The sequence below is a fragment of the Equus przewalskii genome, chromosome X, assembly GCF_037783145.1.
Source record: "Equus przewalskii isolate Varuska chromosome X, EquPr2, whole genome shotgun sequence".
In the NCBI taxonomy this organism is placed as follows: Eukaryota; Metazoa; Chordata; class Mammalia; order Perissodactyla; family Equidae; genus Equus; species Equus przewalskii.
The window spans coordinates 81,684,700-81,704,308 of NC_091863.1; the positions used below are offsets into that span (position 1 = coordinate 81,684,700).

At 41.7% G+C, this 19,609-nt stretch overlaps 1 protein-coding gene across 2 annotated transcripts in view; it reads right to left on the minus strand.

Moving 5' to 3' along the window:
• Window positions 1-16,439, minus strand: part of BTK (Bruton tyrosine kinase) — a 31,726-nt gene extending 15,287 nt beyond the window's left edge. Inside the window, exons 1-6 of one of the 2 annotated variants that reach the window (XM_070605015.1) lie at window positions 16,218-16,358; window positions 9,776-9,957; window positions 7,485-7,655; window positions 6,849-6,947; window positions 5,077-5,145; window positions 3,414-3,495 (exon numbers count right to left, since the gene is read on the minus strand). In XM_070605015.1, the coding sequence (XP_070461116.1) occupies window positions 3,414-3,495; window positions 5,077-5,145; window positions 6,849-6,947; window positions 7,485-7,655; window positions 9,776-9,829 (475 nt within the window). In that variant the 5' untranslated portion in view covers window positions 9,830-9,957; window positions 16,218-16,358. Of the gene's footprint in view, window positions 1-3,413; window positions 3,496-5,076; window positions 5,146-6,848; window positions 6,948-7,484; window positions 7,656-9,775; window positions 9,958-16,217 lie in introns of both variants that reach the window. The other variant, XM_070605016.1, reaches the window with a different exon arrangement.
• Between the last annotated feature and the right edge of the window lie 3,170 nt (window positions 16,440-19,609).

A 19,609-nucleotide genomic window follows, 5' to 3' on the forward strand; every position in this document is an offset into this window, starting at 1 on the left:
ATAATGTCTAAAATTCTATTTCAGGCACGAATGAAATATTCCTCCTCATATTGGTTGTTGGAATTTCGCCAGTGCCACTCTTTCATTAATTTTGGTGAGGTCAGGTCATTTGCTTATTTTCAAAGTTGCAATTAGGATAGGCTCTATTGAGCTTGACCAAACAGAGATTCCAGAGTGAATATAGACCAATATCTGTAGTGCTGTAACATCAAAGTGCCCTCTGTCGTGTTCAAGGAAATGGGAGGAGAGCGCCCATGGCCAAATCCTCAGGGATACTACCTTTGCATGGGAAGTGCCACTGAAAAAAGATGGCAGCTGGATATGAGGTAACTGAGGCCCTGCTTTTTAAATTGAGATACAACTTACATATGATAAAGTGCGCAGTCTAAGGTATACAGCTAGCCGCATTTGTCTACAACCATTTATCCACTACTCAGATCCAGTGCCTCAGTGGTCTCCCTCATGCCCCCTTCACAGCCTGCAGAGGTGGCCAGTATTCTGATGAGGTCCCCTTCTCATGTTAGTGATTTTCAGTTGGTGCATTACCCTAGAGTGGAGTAACTTATCACCAGAGTGGGATTTAATGGCTCCTAGGTTATCTCACTCTTGGCATTGCCAGCACCTGGGACTGTCCTGGGACTTGCACCTAAATCTCCTAGCAACTGTAGTATTTGTTGCAAGGTTCCTACTTTTTGGTTCATGTTGTAAGCCCAAGCAGGTTCAATAAGACAAACACCTGCGTCTGGAACAACTGGAAAAAAATGCCTTCGGTAAAACCCAAGGGAAGAGAAGGTAAAATTGCACCCTACCCACACTAACGACCCAACTGAAGTGTTTTCAGTTTGTTTTGGCTTTATTTTTCCTGTTGTAATTTTACTTATATAATGAACTTTCAAACAGTGCATAATCAACATAGTAAGGTTACTATCTGAGTCGATGAAACAAGTTTACAAGCTGGATATTCTCATCCTCAGACATTTCTTTGAATATAGTGAGCACTCAATAAATATTTGTTGGACTAACCTACAACTGGTTTTGAAATTAGTATTTGAAGTGTAAAGGAGTTACTAACTTGTACATGCCACGTTTTTTCTCTTTTCTTTCTCCCTCAGCTAGTATGTCCCACCTCCCCTATTTTCAAACTAAATCCTAGCTATCCATCAATGTGGAGCCAGAGCTGGTGGTGATTGTTTACTCTTGCAGCAAAATCAATTAACATAACTATTTATGGGTCCCTTTCTGTGTGCAAGGCACCGTATGTGGCACTATGGAGAGAACCAAAGAAGTACAACTATATATGCCTTCTGGAGCTCCTGTCTCAGCCTCTGCGAATATTTCTCTGCTTTAGAAATAGCATATTGGTTCAGAGCATGGACTCTAAAGCCTGAGTTCAAAGCCCGACCCTGCCACTTGCTTACTGAGTGCCCTTGGGCCAGTTACTTAACCTCTCTGTACCTCAGTTCTCTCTTCTGCAAAATGGGGATAATGAAAATAACTGCCTTGTATGATTAATGTGAAGAAGAAATGAGTTAATATATGTAAAGAACTTAGAGAAGATCCTGGATCATATTAAGCACTTGCTGAAGTGTTTGCTCGTTTTGTACCCCACCCCCCCCAAGCTAAAGCAGACCTTTTACCTCAAAACATGCCAGGAACTGGACTGTGTGGTCCAAGATATCACCTATTTGTAATCTCAACATGACTGTCTTCTAGAATATCTTGCAGCCAACTACAGGTGCAATTTCTGGGCGTGAGAACGAAGCAGCATAAAACTATGTAATAAGCTTAGGATTTGGAATCACACGGACCTAGGGATGTGGCAAGAATAAGGCTCCACCACTTACTAGCTGGGTGCCCTTGAGCAAGTTACTTAATCTCTCTGAGCCTCCATTCTCTCATCTGTAAATCAGGGAATAGTGCATACTTCCTAAGCTTATTGTGAGGATTAAACAAGCTAGTACATTTGAAGCACTTGACACAGCCTGGTACATAGTAAGTGCTCATTAAGTGGTAGTTATTCTTGTTGTTGTTTTTAGCCCAAGGTTGCTGTCAGAATTAAATGAGGTAATAAATATAAGGTATCTAGCTCAGTGTCTGGCATATAGCAAGAATTCAATAAATGACCCTTCTCTTCCTTTCTCCCCTCTTCTTTCGGCTTGAAAAATTTGGTGCTTTTTATTTTGGCCAATCAGACTTGCATTCAAGGGAGTGAACAAAACTGGTATAGCTAGCCACCGAGTATCAGAATCTAAATGTTTATTAAGACAAAGGGCTGTCATGCAATAACCCAACCATGCCGTTATCAGTCTGCCATCCTTCCTGTTTCTCTAGGCAGCCTTTCCTGATGTCAACTCAACCAGTTAATCTCTCAGTCACTTGACATGTGGCTATATATACACACACATATGTCTGCATGCATCCTGTGCCGCAAGCATTTACAGTCAAGTTTATCTGAGCACACTGTACGGTCTGTATGAAATGCTAAAACTACATTCAAGTTTAGATCCTCACAAAGCAAGGAACACGAAATAGTTCCTTGGAAAATATTTATCCACAGTGAAGAGATGTACAGTGCTTTACAGTTTTCCAAGTGCTTTCACATACATTGCCTCAGTTGACCTTTAGGACAACCCTAGAGGTAGGTACTGCAGGCATCATTATTCTTCCTATTTCTGAAGAAGAACCTGAGCCTCAAAGAAGCTTGTTGGCCTACTTATCAGAAGTCATCCAGCCTGGTAGTGGTAGAAAAGAGCTTGAAACCAGGTTCTCTACTCTGACATCCAGCACTCTCATAATCACCTATTTAAATTTGTGAAACTTAATATTTCATACCTAGGATTCGAAATATTGAAATAACCGTTGAATGCCACACCATGCCACCCTTGTAATTGGTGTAAAGAATGGGACCTTTTTTATAAATAGGGAAATAGAAGTGCTTACAATTACAAAATTACACTATCGAGAGAGTGGCGGAACTGGGTTGAAGCTCTTAGTCTAGCATGTGATCTTTTATTCATATGATGGAATATTAAACTCAAGTATATAACTAATAGTAGAGAAAATACAATATTTCTCTCTCTCTCTCTCTCTCTCTCTCGTGCTCTCCCTCCCTCCCTCCCTCCCTTTCTTCCTCCATTCCTCTCTCCTTCAGTCCCTCCTCTCTCTTTCCCTCCTTCTCTTCCCCTTCTCTTTTTCTTGCCTCCCTCCTTCCATCTATTCTTCTTTGCTTCCTCCCTTCCTCCTTTCCTCTCTCCTTCCTTCTTTCCTCCCCTCCCTGCCTCTGTCTTTCTTCCTTTCTCTCTTTTTTCTTTCTTCTCTCTCTCTTTCTCTCCTTCCCTCCCAACTTCTTTCTTCCTTCCTTCCATTCCTTTTTTCTTTGGAAACTAGTTTTTTTTTTTTCAAATAATTCTCACCATTTTTGAGCTGGTGAATCCAACGCTTCCTCAGTTCTTCAGTTGGGGAGAAGACATAGAGAGGCCCTTCATCATATACAACCTGGGGCAATGGACACACAGACTTCAGCAGTTAGAATTCAGAAAAAAAGAAGAAAGACCTTGAAGAAACTAATCTTAAGCTACAATTTTGTATATTCATAGTGGAAAACAAAGAGAGGCAGGGTCTTCAGTGAGCAGCGGAGCTGGGGTCATATGAACTATCTGAAGAATTCCTGGACAATTCCTATCCAGGGATGCAGGACTTAGAAGCTCTTAGCTTTTTCAATACTCCTCCATCCTCTTGACTTGTGTTTCAATTTGTATATAAACTTAGGTCATAGTGTTTCTCTCAGCGCTTAGTGGAGACAGGATTTGTATCTATCCAACAAAGGATTTTATGATCTTATTAAACCTTGAGTTTGCGTAGAAGGGAATTGTAAGAATGATTTATACAACTTAAGTCTCAGTACATATGGATTTTTCACTTGGATAACATGGAGCAATATTTTAACTCATAGCTAATCCCACCCCCACTGCCTAGGGGCCTCCCCTTGCCAAAATTAGCCAAAATAAACCAAATTGGGAACCACAAACCTATGTCAACAAGAGAAAAGTATATATTAAGCACTATCATCAAGTCAAACAGTAGTTTTGGAGCCCCTCCCGTGCACAAGGCATCGTGCCAGGTGTTGTGGAGGTGCACGAAACGTAGGAGATGTGGTTCCAACCCTCATAGATTTAATGGACAACACAGAGTGGACTCTAAATTCAAATGTAAATTAATTTTGAATTATCTACTGTTTAGTGTTATCCACTAGCTCAGCCAAATAACATCATCTTGTTGAAAGGCAATAGTAGTAAAAACTGTGCCCCGAAAAATCCCTTCCTTCACAGGTTTTGTCAACTTTGACACAGTCAGGAACATGAACAAGATCCTTTAACATTTTTCTTTTTGCTTGTTAGTTTTGCTGTGCTCATAAATCCATGACAGAAAGCCCCCTCCCCTGAGACTTTCCACTTCCTTTTCTGGCTTTCGCTGTTGCAGAGGGTGCTGTATTCACATGTGGCCTACAGAGTTCTCAGGACACAAGCAAGCCAAACTGAACATCGAATCTGAAGGGCTTGCTCTTCTTTATGGCTTCCACTGTATCTACCAAGCGGATGTCTATGGGGCTCTTCAGTTATTGTAGACTAGAATAGAATTTAAGTTTATGTGTAAGTCTAGTAAGCCTTCCCCATACCCAACTTCCTAGTACCGCTCCTTCCCTCCCCTTTCTGTCTTTTCAACCCCCATGACCACCATTAGACAGATGCCTATCTGCCTGGCAGAACCAGAAGGAAGTGAAATGCTCACTCAACAAACAGAGCATCTTTCTCAATGCAGTTACCATAGACAAGACACACTATCATAGAATTAGTGCCATTATGGATTCTCTTTGAGGTGCAGAGACTAAAAGAAACTATGTTAGACTGGGAAAATAGAAAAGCAAACACACTCAACCCACGCCAGTCTCATTTCTTGGTCCAGCCTCCTTGTGTACTTCTGTTCCCCGGAACCTAGTATCCTTCCCTTTGCCCCACACCCCGTCCCTAAGGATTATATTACAGGTTCTTTGAGAGTTGCAGAGAGAAAATACCTCACCTGGAAGGGGTAAGGGAACCTTTCAATGATTGAAATCTGCTCCATTTCACTGGACTCTTCACCCCTTCTCTGCAATGAAAGAAGTTTAAAGCATGGTTATTGGTTGATGCCTTGCTCTTTTCTGGATGTCTTTAGGTACTGAGAGTCCTTTGCAGTGGCTCCAGAAGGCTTTCCTGCACAGACAATGCTAATTCTTAGTGAGTACTTCCTATAACCCAGTAAGGAGACATAGCCATAGGATCCAGCACATACTCGTTCAAAAAAACCTCGGGCATTTCAAATCATTGAGGAAAGGGAGGTTACTCAATAAATGGTGCTGGGACAAACATTTAACCACTAATATTGGTGGGGGTGGGGTGGGGGGAGTTAAGTAGCTGTTTCACACCATACACCAAAGTAAATTCTGGATGGATTCAAGAGCTTAATATAAAAAATGACACTATGAATGACTGAGGAAAAAACATACATGGTTATTTATATAATGTTGCCGGAAGCAAGGCCTTTCTACTATAATGCTAAAGGTTATAGCCATAAAGAAAAAAAATGAACTAATCTGATGACACAGACTTTAAAATCCAGTATGGCAAAAAAAAACACCTTAAACAAAATTTAAAGATAAATGAAAAACTGGAAAAAATATTTTCAACATATATTACAGTTAAGGATTAATATTCTAAATATATCAAGATCTCTTAAAAAGTACTAGGAATAAGTAAACATTTCAATAGAAAAATGGACAAAAATATTAACAGACAATTCATAAATGAATAAATATAAATGACCTGTAGATGTATAATTGTTCAACCTTATGAGTAAAAAAAAATTGCGAAGTAAATCAGCAATGAAATACCATTTTTCTTGGCTGTCAAATTGAGAAATATTTAAAATATTTGCTGTTGGAAAGACTGTAGAGAAATAGATACTCTCATATACAACTTGTAGGAATGTATGGAATTTGAATTCCACTTCTAGAAAATAAAAAAGATAAAAATAACCAAAGTGTAAGTATTTCATAAAGAGAATAACAAAATTTTACTTCTAGGAAGTTATTATAAGGAAAAAATAACAAAGGTACATGAAGATATATGCAAGGATGTTCCTCCCAATATGGTTTATAATGGCAAGTAATTCAAAACAAATAGGAGATCAGTTAAACAAATTACAATATATCCACGATAGGAAATACTATGCAGTCATGAAAATCGTGTTATTAAAGAGTATCTATTGTCGTGGTAAAAAGTTTTCATATATTGTTTAATTGAAAAAGTAGGTTAGAAAGCAAGATGTGTGGTATGAGTCTATGTTTTAAATATATAACATGTATATTAGTATGGGTGTATGTGTTGCTAGTGGAGAAAAACACCTGTGAGTTTATACACCAACATATTAATATTTGTTTTAGCTGGTTAATGGGATTATACATAATTTTATCTTCCTTTTTTGTGCTTTTTCTTATTTTCCAGAGTTTCTGTAATAAGTATGCATTACTCTTGTGATCAGGAAAAAATAATAAATGATATTTTTAAAAAATCAACTCAGAAGTCAGTAGGTGTTATACCCTGGAGAGGCTCTGGGAAATGAGAACAAACAGTGAGCTATTAAAGAACCTCATATGACTCAGAGCCCTAGGAGTCCAGCAGAGTGAAGGACTTTATAAGGGAGCTTTACTATGTTGCACATTGCACAGCATCACCCGTTTATTTACAGAGAATTGAAGTATTCCAAGTTTCTTGACAGCCCCCCCCCCCGCTCTGGCAATGATCTCTTCTTACCGGAATCTGTCTTTCGGGGGGTGGATTTTTTTCAGGAACCACTGTTTCAACGCAGGTGATCTTCTCAACATCTATTGAACCCTTCTTACTGCCTCTTCTCTGAGAAAGAGAATGAGGAAGAAAATGGAGAAAGATTAAGAGTGATTAAGCAACCAGGGGATTAGATTTTCTTATCTAATCATTCAACATGGTAAGGTGACACCTGTACTCTATATCAGGACCTGCCATTTTGAAAAAAGCAAACAACAACTTCCAGATCTCTCCATCTAACTTTTTTTTTTTGACTACCAGATAGAGAACAGATACTACAGAAGAGTGGATGACTGTGTGTGCCGTTATGATATAAAATAAGGAAGCGATTTCCACGTCTTGGATTTCATTCTCAGCAATCATTTAATGAGTGCTCACCAACTGTGAGATTCCGTGGTAAGATTTCCCACATGGCTTCTTAGCATCTTTGAATTTTTGCCCCAGCATGGCTGTAGTTAGTTCCAGGCTAGGAAACATTTTGCTGAGTTTGAAATGTACTTAGGTCTCTTCCACCTCCCTCCTCCAACCAGAGAGGATCTACCTCCTCCCCAAGGAAAATCTAAGGCCAGGTCCTTGACACTCAGGTTTCACAGCAGAGAAACTTACCCCACGTTCAAAGTCATACTCATAGTAGGAAAGTTTTTGCACGGTCAAGAGAAAGAGGCGCTTCTTGAAGTTTAAAGGTGATGTTTTCTTTTTCTGCTGTGATCGCTTCAGAAAGATGCTCTCCAGTATCACTGCAGCCATTGCTTCTCCTTTCTGGAGCTCACTTGTGTACTGTTGATAATGAAATTTCTTGAGGACCCAGCACATTAATCCTCATCCCTCCTGGTTCCCCCTTAACCTAGCCACCTAGTTTCAAATGGAACAGAAATGTGCAAAGCTAACAAAGAGCCTTCTTCCTATCTTGAAGTCCTCCTTCCACAACTCCTATCTCCATCAGTTTTCAGGTATAATGAATGCACATTGAATTGGGTCGATTCTATATTATGAGCTTATCTAAACTGGCAATGGAACAAGGCAATGGAATGCTCTGGATGTCAAGTGACATGTACCTGTGTGCTCATCAATGTCTAGAGGCAGCTTTATAATAACCACCCTTTTATGATACGTGCAGAATCTGTGAACAGTGACAGTCTCTGTGCAGCTGTTGACTCTGATATCCCCAGAAGGGATAATGCAGGTGCCAGAACTCCACTGAGGCAGATATTGGACTTTCACTTCCCAGTTTCCTAGACAGTGAATGTAATTTTTCAAACATTGTCCCACTGGGGTCTGTAACCAAGGGGTCTAATAAGGATATGGAGGCTGCACCTGCAGTTCTGGACATATACTAACTGCCGCCCAACCGATTTTGCCCATCACCCACTGGCTGAGCTACAAAGGATAGAAGCTTTGTTCTAAAAGTGAAAAACAATTTTTTGGGAGGGAGTTGTTTTTGTCTTTTGGTGTTTCCTCTCCTTTTTGCTTAGATTATTTCTTTTAGACAGGATCATGCAACAGTGACACAACTGTCTTACTCTTAGGAATGCCATCTCTGACCATTTATGAAAAGTAACTTGTTTACTGTCCAGCCTTACAGTTCTCCAGAAAAATTCAGTTTAGGTAACTGAAGTACAGAAAGGCAAAGAAAGTTACAAGTCACCACTGAATTTTTTATTCACACAAAACACACGTCGTATCATTTTTTGCTTAAAGTTTATGCACGATCTTTTTTTTCCTTTTTTTTAAGATTTTTAAAATTTTTCCTTTTGATCCCCAAAGCCCCCCGGTACATAGTTGTATATTTTTAGTTGTAGGTCCTTCCAGTTGTGGCATGTGGGATGCTGCCTCAGCATGGCCCGATGAGTGGTGCCATGTCCATGCCCAGGATCCGAACCGGCGAAACCCTGGGCCGCCAAAGTAGAGTGCGTGAACTCTATCACTTGGCCACAGGGCCAGCCCCTATGCACGATCTTATGTTACTAATTCCAAAACTTAATTAGAAAGATAAAGAGAAAATGTAAATACTGTTACAAAAACGGAGCACTAAATAAATACTGAAAAAAATGACCACCACAACCCCTCAAGTTTTGTTAGAGGTGAGTCTTTTCTTAAGGGGAGAATGGAATTTATTTTTTTTAACTAAACTCCTTATGCTTTTAGTGGCACCATGGAAGCAGAATAAATAAGATCAGCAATACTTTTTCTACTTGTCAAGCACAGATTATTGCTCATACCAAGAAAGCAAGGGAGCATTTTTTTATTGAAGCCTGAGACTATCCACACCGTTAGTTTGCTCTTTCTTGTGGTGTAGAAGGTTCTATTATCATACTGGGGAGACAAAAATAGGTTAAAGGAACACCAGGGATGTTCAGAATGACAACTTTGCCACTTATCCGCCATGTGAATGCCACTGTCTTCTGGTGGCAGATTAGTTCAATGGTTTATAAATGATATTTTGAAAAAAATTGGGCAAAGTAGCAAACCTTTCCCCACACCCTGCCACACAGCTCTCTTCTCTGACTCCTTGGTTTAAATGGTCTCTCACAAGAGTGACAAACTGACAAGAGTTTACAACCAACTAGAGTCATTTCTGCCATTCGAATTCAGCTCAAACTCCAAAGAGATTTCTTTTAACATTAAAATTATTCATTTACCCAGAGGTAGTGGTAACCAAGTAATAATCCTCTATTCTCAGGAACTGCCAACTCATCAAGATCCCTGTAATAATATCACATTTGTTCCCACGGTGAATTCCAATTATGTATCACTGCACAAAGACTCAAATTACAGAAGACAAAATAGAACCCTAAAGAAATTGAGTAGCATGACCATTAAATCGGATGAGAAGCATCCCAACAAACCATGTCCAGTTGTACTTCTCATAGCTGAGTAAAGCAGACCCAGCAGTTTACCTTTAGTTTTCTCGTGAGCTCTTGGTGGTTGCACTCCCTGCTCAGACCCAGCATCTGCTTCAGTCTTGGCCTCTGCTCTTATTTCCTGTAAGACGGGTCCTTCTGGAAGCTTCCTCTGCTCTTTTTCTTTTTTAGAACAAATCCAGTTTGTACAAGAGGAAGGCTTCCTCTCTTTCAAGCGTCTGTGTTAGGGTAGAGTTTAGTGCTGGTCTAAGTATGAGGAAGTAAGTAAGCCTCTCACTAACTATCACCCCTCTGAGCGAGGGGTGAAATGGCCTCTACCTCCAGATCATTGAGCTGGAGGATTACTGAGATCTCCATGACCTGATGGCCCCTTCTTTGACTGCTTTCCTGCTATTCCTTGTAATCCAGTCCAGACACACACAGACTGGAAATGTGGTAGCTCTTCCTTAGTCACTACTGATCCATCCACCAATAATGTGAAAGGAGAAACATTCATCCGTATATCTTCCTGAAGGTTAGTGTGTTGGACACTCTGCATTAGAGGCTAGTTGCAGCTTTTTTGGGTAATTGTAGAAGGTTCTAATTTTTTTTTTTTTGGTAACAATTTCAGCAGCCTACAAAGTCAATTCAACCACAAAAGATGCACCATGAGGGCTGACCCTGCACCTCACTCAGGGGGTGGGGGTGGGGGTGGAAACGGAAGTGACATGAATGTTACACACACACACACACACACACAGTTGTTCGTATAGAGAAAGAAAGAAGAGGAAAAATAATAGAAAGACAGAGCTCTTCATTTAAAATATAGAATCTCAGTATTATAACGTTCTCTTTATTAAATTACAAGTGCAAGAACTTTCACATGGCCACCTTTTGCAGCCTCCCAGCTCCCTATGAGCAACAGAATTCAGAAAGAGGATGCTTGTTAGGAAGAGTTCAGCCATCTTACAAACTGCATTATGCCAAGGAATTACTATAAATAGTCCTTGCAGGATCGGTAAACTAAACCACCTTCCATTCCTATCTTTGCTCACGCTGAGATACAACACAAGAGCAAAATTCAGAAAAATACACAGCCTGCCGATGATTGGGAAGAGTCCAGGAGAGGGTAGTTAGAAATAACCAATCAGTCATAGTTCAAATAACTACTTAGCCAGAATATCCAAGAAGCAGTGTTTTGTCTTTATTTCTCCTTTAAAGCATTACTTAATTGCCCTGCAAGATTCTGGGCCTTCCCTTTTCTCCCCAAGGGAATGGAAAGCACTCTTGTTTCTCTTAGTGCAGTCTACCCCTCAGGCATTTCACACACATCATTTCATTTATTCCTCATAACAAATAGATGAGGAAAGTGAGATTCATGAAGGTTGTATGATTTGCCCAGCCTCATCCACCTGAAACTCCACAGTCCTTGCTGTTTCTGTGGTACCTCATTGCCTCCCAGATGGATTTTTTTTTTTTTTTTTTGCCTTTATGAGGTGTGACGCCATCCACCTCAGCACCCGCTCATTCTCCATGGCTAACATCGAAAAGCACTTGGGACAGACCTCTCTGCATCTTCTAGGAACATTTGGCAAAAGAGGAAATGATGGTAAGTACAGGAGGTAAGACAGAATTCAGGATCCTGGGCCACTTTCCTGGGTAATGTTCCTCCAGGCTGGAAAGGATGATTTGTCTCTGCTAACTGTTAACTGTACTTTTTCCCACTTGAGGACTCTTCTCAGTCCCGCCAGGTTTTCTTGCATTTTCCTTTAAATCTTCCACAAGGAGATCCTAACTGGTGGATTCTTAGCATCACTCGCTGTTTCATTTTCAGATTTTGTCATTGTTGATGGAATAAAAGCACAAGGTTTAGGTGGAATACCCATTCTTTGTCCCTAGGGTTATCATTGCTTACCGTGAATATAAAACTTTGATTGAATGTACTTTCTTTTATAGTATGAAATATTGCAAATAGATGGAAAGTACAGAAAATGACGTTATACTCACATACTCACTACTTAGCTCTATAGAATCCTAGCATTGTGCCATAATTGCTTCTGGTGTTTTTTAGAAATGAAATATTATCCATAGAATCAAAACCTCATTGTGTACTCCTCCACAATTGGTCCCCTCCCTCCTTAGAGATGACCAATATCTTGAATTTGGTGTTTATCATTCTTAGGCATGTTTTTATATTATTACTACATATGTAAGTATTCATAAAAGATATTTAGTATCGGTTTGCCTCTTTTACATTTTTATATAAGTGGTACATATTCTTTAGCAACTTGCTTTTTTTCTCAGTGTAATGTTTTATGACATTTATCTTGGTACCTCTAGTTCATACATTTTAATTCATTTTTATATGCATAAAGTATTCTATATGATGAATACATCACATTTTATTTATTCATTCCTCTATTGATGGAAATTTAGGTTGTTTGTTTTCAATTCTGAACAATGCTGCCATGGACATTCTTGTACATGTGATCATAGTTTTCTACTCTCAGAATGAATTCTCAGTTACTCAGACAAAGTGGCAAACTCAGGTCCAGATTATCGGTTGGACTGTGCAGTTTGTGTTATCCCTTGTTCCCTTTGCAGTCCTGTCTTCCTGATGCTTTACTATGAAATCTGGTAGAATTATCAACTGTCTCTAACTAGAGGAGTGGATAGCTGATGGACTAAATTGGGCCTGCCAAAAATCTTTTCTCAGTCCCAAGAAGCATCTCTCAGGTTCTGATTGAGATTTTGATTGAGAATTCCCTGGCCTTGGAACCAGAAGAGAAGTCTTCTATAAAATATCATAATCATAGCAACAAAGAAACCTAATTGCTCTTGTTAAGTTTCCAAGAAGCTCTATTTAGGCCCCAGTGAAACCTAATCAATTGATGATAAGCCTCAGGGTCAGCACTACAGGTGCTGAAGACTTTCCAGCCAAAATCAGTTTTCTGGCTGTGCACTAACCAGGGAAATTCTCATCTGCTGTAGTCATTTCCAAGAAGTCTTAGGGCTCCGGTTCTTCTTCAGCATTTCATGTTGTTAACATTTTTCTTCTCTGGTTTCGGAAACTTCTGGGTCTCTGTGGTTCATCATGTCTTCTGACCTGTACTAGAGACAGTAGATTCTGGCCGAGTGATGATGAAAGGAGAGCCAGATAGCCAATCTGCAAGTCTACCCTCTGCATCAGGTTGGTGGTAATACTTTCAGGACCGTCCATCTGACCCGAGGTGACTGCTGGGGTGTCCATCTTTCACTCTGAATTTCTGTGCCCCTTTGGCCTTCTTTTTCAGTTTAGTTTTTGTTTTCCCTGGTTTAAACATTTATTTTTCTTTCAATACCAAAATAACACATCGTTATAGAAAATGTTTGAAGTACAGGAATATGAAAAAGAAAGCATCAATTATAAGCTCAATATCCAGAGGCATTAATATTTGGACATATTACTTTCCCTTTTTTTCTGCGCATTTTTCTTATATTTGAGATTGTATTTCGCATACTATTTGTAGTTTGCTTATTTTTCTTCACATTGTCTATCTAGGGGCCAGCCCAGTGGTGCAGTGGTTAAGTTCACATGTTCTGCTTTGGTGGCCCCGGGTTCGCTAGTTTGGATCCTGGGTGTGGACCTACGCACTGCTTGTCAAGCCATGCTGTGGCAGGCATCCAACATATAAAAAAGCAGAGGAAGATGGGCACAGATGTTAGCTCAGGGCCAGTCTTCCTCAGCAAAAAAAGAGGAAGATTGGCGGCAGAACTAACAATTAGTTCAGGGCTAATCTTTCTCAAAACAACAACAACAGCAACATTATCTATCTATCCATTTATTCATCCATCCATCCATCCCTCCAATACACCTTTTCCTCAAAATATCTAAAGTTCTTATTTAACATTATGTCTGATTATTTTCCCATGATATTAGGATTTCTATATAATTACCATTTACCAAGTCAAAAAGTATGCGCATTTTGCATTTTGAAACATACTGACAAAAGTTTCCAGAAACATTATATCAATTTCCACTCCAAATAGCAGTTTTTGAGAGCCAGCTTTCCCCATGCCTTTATCTATTTCTGCTCCATTTCGAATTAGTTTTTACTCTGTTTTTATTGCAGACAAATCTGTTTTTTCAGTGAGCCAGTGATCTTGAACACCGGTACCTTCCAACCTCCAACTTGTCTAAAATTTAACTTCTCTTGACTCTCTAGATTTCGTTGTTCTAGGGATGAGCTAATAGACTATGGTTCATTTTCATTTCAGGGAGGCAAGGCAGTGAGATGAACTTCTCCTTGAGAGTCAGATAACCAACATTAACCCTAGGGTCATCTGGTGACAGAGGGAGGAGGAAAGCATGGGATTAAGGCTTTTGTGTTTCCAGTGCTCTCTGTACACCCTCGGTCAGTGCACATGAACCTCCAGAGAAACTGAAAGTCACACGTGGCCCATTTGTTTCAGGGTCCTCAGAGGAGTTCTCTCTCCCCCTCCCTTGATGGCTTCATTTGCATAACCAAGCAGCTTTGGAGTGAATTAGGTCAAAGTCTTCTCTCTAGCTTCTCGTTGGACACCGCCTCACTGAAAATTCTAGCTCTCCCTTATTCCCAGGAGTTAGCAAGCACATGTCAGCATCACTGGGCAAAAAGCAGCAGGTAGCTGATAACTCTCTGGAGAACACCCAAACTGGTTTGCAAAGCCATATCTTCTCTTTATACCTAAGTCACTTCCTGGTATGGGTCTAGTCCACTGAAAGGAAACTCTCTATAGGAAATTTGCTCAAATGGAAATAGTAAATCATAGTGATGATAATTTAAAATTACACCAAGACCCTAGAAGTGGATGGAAAGTTGCACTAGTTCTCCCTGTAAGCAATTTACAGAGATTCTAAACAAACATCACCAGCCATAAGCAACAAGGATTTGGATTTTAACATAAGCAGATAGTTTGAATAGTCTGAATATAAAAGGGGTCAGAATAGAGCAGATAGGGCTAACCCTAAGGGATATTGCTTCGGTAGAATGCTTTAGGTTCCACGAGTATTTGCATTTTGTGGCTTATTTGGAGGGTGAGATTGTTTTATCAAATAACAGGCTCCAGAGAGGCTGTAGCACCCTTAGTTCAGGGGTTTGGCATGCAAAATGAGGGAAGGAGCAGAACTAGCACACGACTAATAGCACAGAGGACAGCATCTGAGCTGTAGAGACTCCAGCCTCTGGGCTTTGCTGCTGCCCTGCTTCTGGAAATGCGCAGCACGGGAGAGAGACTTTGAGCTTGGAAAGCTGGGTGGCAAGGAAACTGGACTGGGATTCCATCTGCAGGTCCAGCGACTCATCCAAGGATGTCTTGATCAGGGCCAGCAGTTCTTTTTATTCTAAATGCCACACTCTTTGCTCTGGGCAGGCCCTCTGGGGATACTGGCAGGTCTCAGGCAGAATAAAAATAATAGCAAACTTTGAGATAGTAGCACTTACTATTTCCAGGCCCCGTTTTAACTGCTTTTACGTATATTAACACACTTACTGCTCACAACAATCCTATGGGGAAGGTACGAGGCAAGTAGGGGGAAAGGGAAAAGGGGAAAGAGCAGGGGAAGAAAGGGGCAAGAGCAATTCAATGCAATTCAACGATGATTTATTAAGCACTGACTCTGTTCCAGGGGATGCGGCAATGAACAAAATAAAGGAGGAAATGAAGAGGGGACATAGGTAGAGAAAGGAGGGAGAAGAGGAGGAGGAGAAGGAGGAGGGGTATGGAGAGGAGGAAAGGAGAGGAGGAAAGGAGAGGAGAAATGAAGACAAGAAGAAAGCCGTGCACATGGCAGGCAATGGTAAGAGGAAAAACCTTCCCCACGACCTCAGGGGTTGGCCATACTCTCTGGGCTGAGGCTGAGGCTGCTTTCTTCTGGCCCAGTTTCTTACCCATTGTTACCACGAGGCTGGCTCATACAACGTTTCCAACAAGCCAGCTCTGATCCTGGCGATATTGGCCCGACCCAGCCCGAGGCAGGTGGCCTACACCCTGGTTTGGATGGCGCCTTTCCCCGGTTCACACAGGTAACGGCCTATTGCGGCATGTGAGCTTTTATGGTTTTCTCAATCTGCCTCTTTGAATGCCCTCTAAGGGCCTTATTGATACAAATATACATTTTGGGTCTTCAAGCAATATTTGACCAAAGGGCTTATTTTTATCCTTCTGCCGTTGGCAGTATTACTTTTCTGCCAAGTTTTGCAGAGGTGCCACATTCCAACATTTGCTACCTATTCAGATGGTCACCTCATGTCACTTTTCTCTCTTTTTGTCCCCCCACCACCCTCCTCAGAAAGGACCCTTACAGCCCCCTCTGATCATTGGAAGGGACTGCCAGGGCTGATGACACTCCCACCCTCCGTCAGCCTCCTCCTCCGCCAGCAGACTACATGGCACCAGCCATGCTTTCTCTCTGGCCTTCATGGGTCCCACGAAAGGTACTTGCTGCTGCTGCCCAGCCCCTGCCATGCCCCAGACCCACCTCAGTCCTGACTTAATGCAGGTTGCTTCCCAGATGCATTGAGATGCCAGGACTTTGAAAGTGGGTCTCGATCTCAGAAGACACTGGCCCTGGAGACATATTCTTACAGTCCAGAGAGGAAGGACAGTCTGAGCAAACCCCACCCTTTCACAGCCACTCAGTTCCCTTTTTTTGTTTCCTGACTTAAACCAATGTCTTTTTTTTTCTTCTTCTCAGCAGCATGGTATCTGGTTCCCTGCTGCTGTCCCTATTCCACCTCCCCCCCCAGCTGTCCCCGCCCTTCATTTGCTTGGGACCTCTGACACTACTATCTTGAGTCTGCTCTGAAAGAACCCTTCTCAACATTACTGGGGCCACTGAGATCCTAGATGGGGCTGGCGTGAGCAGACAGGTCGTCAGGCTGACCTCCCGTAGGTAAAGGGACGACATACCTAAAGGACTGTGGGGATGGTCGGCACGGGGAGTGGAGACTTACAGGAAAGAGGAGAAATGCAGACCTGCAAACACAACACGAAGGTACTAAGGAAGAAGAGCGTCTTTAGAGTCTCGTGTCCTCTAAGGCCGAGGAGACTCCGGGTCTCAGAGTTAAACTTAATAGTGAAAGATGGAGTACTCATGAAGGGACCCCCAAAGTACAGCGCATGACAGAGGTAGAGACAAGACTTCCCCCTGCTGAGTCATTTTCTAAGAAAGCATTTTTTCTACAGATAAAAATGTCTGAATGTGAGCCCACACAAAGACTTGTGCCCTTCCCCATTTTCTGTGGATGTTGATTTTCTCTATTTAAGATTCTGCCTCAGGGATTAACTCAATTTACACCTTTCTCTTTAATCCTGTAAAGCGATAAACCAGACTAGGTATGTTACTTGAAGCCTGAATGTTTCCCTCAGCCACATCTTAGCCTATGTTCTAGCAGTGATCTTCTCCTGGAGGATTCTCCTAGGAAATGCAGACAGCGCTGGCTGCAGACCGGAATGGTGGCGGAGCCCCTGGTAACTGATCTGCTTGCCCACCTTGACACATCAGGCACTGCCATCTTTACTTGCCCCAGGCGCTGTATCCTAATGTAGAAACAGTTCACAGATCTCACTAGAAGTCCCTCAGAATTTTTAAGGCAACATGCTTTTTTAAAAGGCATTTTGTAGGATAGTTGGGTGGTTAATCCTTACCTCTGCACAAGCCAGATAGGCAGCCAAGTGTTGCATGATCTTCCTATTTTATTGACAATTTATATCCTTTAACTAGCCACCCCCTGAACACTGCTCCAGTCGCCTGCCTGAGAGTTGGTCACAGACATTTGCCTTCCCTCCCCTTTAGTCAGACGCTACTTGTCACATGCCCTGTCCTTTCTCAAGGTCCGTCTTGGGGTGGAGACTGGGAATTGACAGGCATACAATGGGGGATCTGAACAAGGGGGAACAAGACATGGGAAAGGGGAAAGTAGACCTAGGCGCTTCTTCACCCTCTGCCCATGAGCAATCCCCTACACACTTGGCTACATGACAGAAGGACTGCACCCAAATAGTGCAAATGAATAGCTTAGCATCACCTCAAAAGATTCCAAATGTAATATAAGGTTCTATTCTTGGTGCTATCCTGTTCAACATTTTTATTAATGACCTTTGAGGAAGATATCGAAAGTAGCCTAACTAGTTTATGAGTGGTGCAAGGCTGTTGTGAGCTAGACTGGATGATAAAACCAGAGCAATCAGTTTCCAAAAGATCTTGATCACCTGGTGTGATAAGCCAACTTCAACAAATTGTAATTTACCAGGGCTAAGGGTCATGTCCCATAACTGGGCACTGACATTGAACTTCAAAGGACTCTAGGTGAAAGTGGGTTAGCAGTAGCATTTGAGAAAATAGTTCAGAGGTTTTTGCTAATAGTAATCAAGAGAAATGTCATGTCAGTAACATGGCTGCCAGAAAATCCAAGGTGATATTAGGCTTCCTTGTAGAAGTAAAATATATAGACAGAGGAAAGTGAACAGGCCATTTACTCTGCAAGGCCAGGCCATAGCTAGATCCTGTCTTCAGTTCTGAGTACCTCATCTTAGGGAAAATTAATGAGCAGGAGCATGTCCGAAATAGAGCAGGATTGGTGAAGGGAATCGAAACCAAAGTCATCTCACACGAGGTGTGATAGAAAGAACTAAGATTGATTAGACTAAGAGGGGCCATGTTCACTGTCTTCATATTTCCATGTTACGAACATCAAAAACCTCTACAGGGGCTGGCTCCGTGGCTGAGTGGTTAAGTTGGCACGCTCCACTGCGGCGGCCCAGGGTTCAGATCCTGGGCGCGGACATGGCACCGCTCATCAGGCCACGTTGAGGTGGCGTCCCACATCCCACAACTGGAAGGACCTGCAACTAAGATATACAACTGTGTACAGGGGGGGTTTGGGGAGATAAAGCAGAAAAAAAAAAAACAGATTGGCAACAGTTGTTAGCCCAGGTACCAATCTTTAAAAAAAAACAAAAACCTCTACACATGTCTCTTAGCCAGTGAGACTGCCTAAGAGCCTGGAAAGAAGAAGAAAATGCTGTGAGACTACAGGCTGGCTGTTTGGCAAAGAAACTTTTAGGAAATGTAGCAGGTAGTGGTAATGTTTTTATTATCTCATTCCCAGAGACCATCCAACAAAAGGGGGATGATCAGAGAGTCAGCTCTGGACCCATGGATGTTCCTGGAGGGTTATGCAAGCAGGAGACCCCAGGTTTTCATAGTTCCTTAGCCCCTAATCCACTGGCACCTCCTCCTGCGTCTATGCTCAATTCTCTCTCCTCATTATCCTATACCCTGCAGGTGCCCTGCTTCCCCTGTGTGATGTCGTGGTTAAGTGCAAACCTGTGGTGTTAGATTACTTGGGATCAAATTCCAGCTCCACCAAATAACCACCTGTGTGACTTTGGGTAAGTGAATTTAATGCCTTTTGTGCCTCAGTTTCCTCATCTGCTAAATATTAATAATGGTACATATTACCTGGGTTGTTAGGATTAAAAGAGGTGGTATGAAAGGTGGTTAGGAAAATGCCTGGCATATAATAAGTGCTCAGTAATTAGCTATTACAATTACCAGGATACAACAGCCATATTGTATAATGGTAAAGGAGCCCAGGTTCTGGAGTCAGATCACCTGTGTCTGTGTCCTGGCTCCACTAAATACTAGCCACATTGGGCAAATCGTTTAACAGCCTACAGCCTCAATTTCCTTATCTGTAAAATGGCAATTATAATACCACCTACCTCCTGGAATTACTGTGAGAATTCTATCAGACAATCCGTTTTAAATGCTCAGTACCCTGCAGTCTTTCTCTGCTGGACTCTCTTGAAACGTAGCACATGCCTTCTGGCAGGTATGCAGGGAAGGGAAGAGCTCCTGGTTATTTT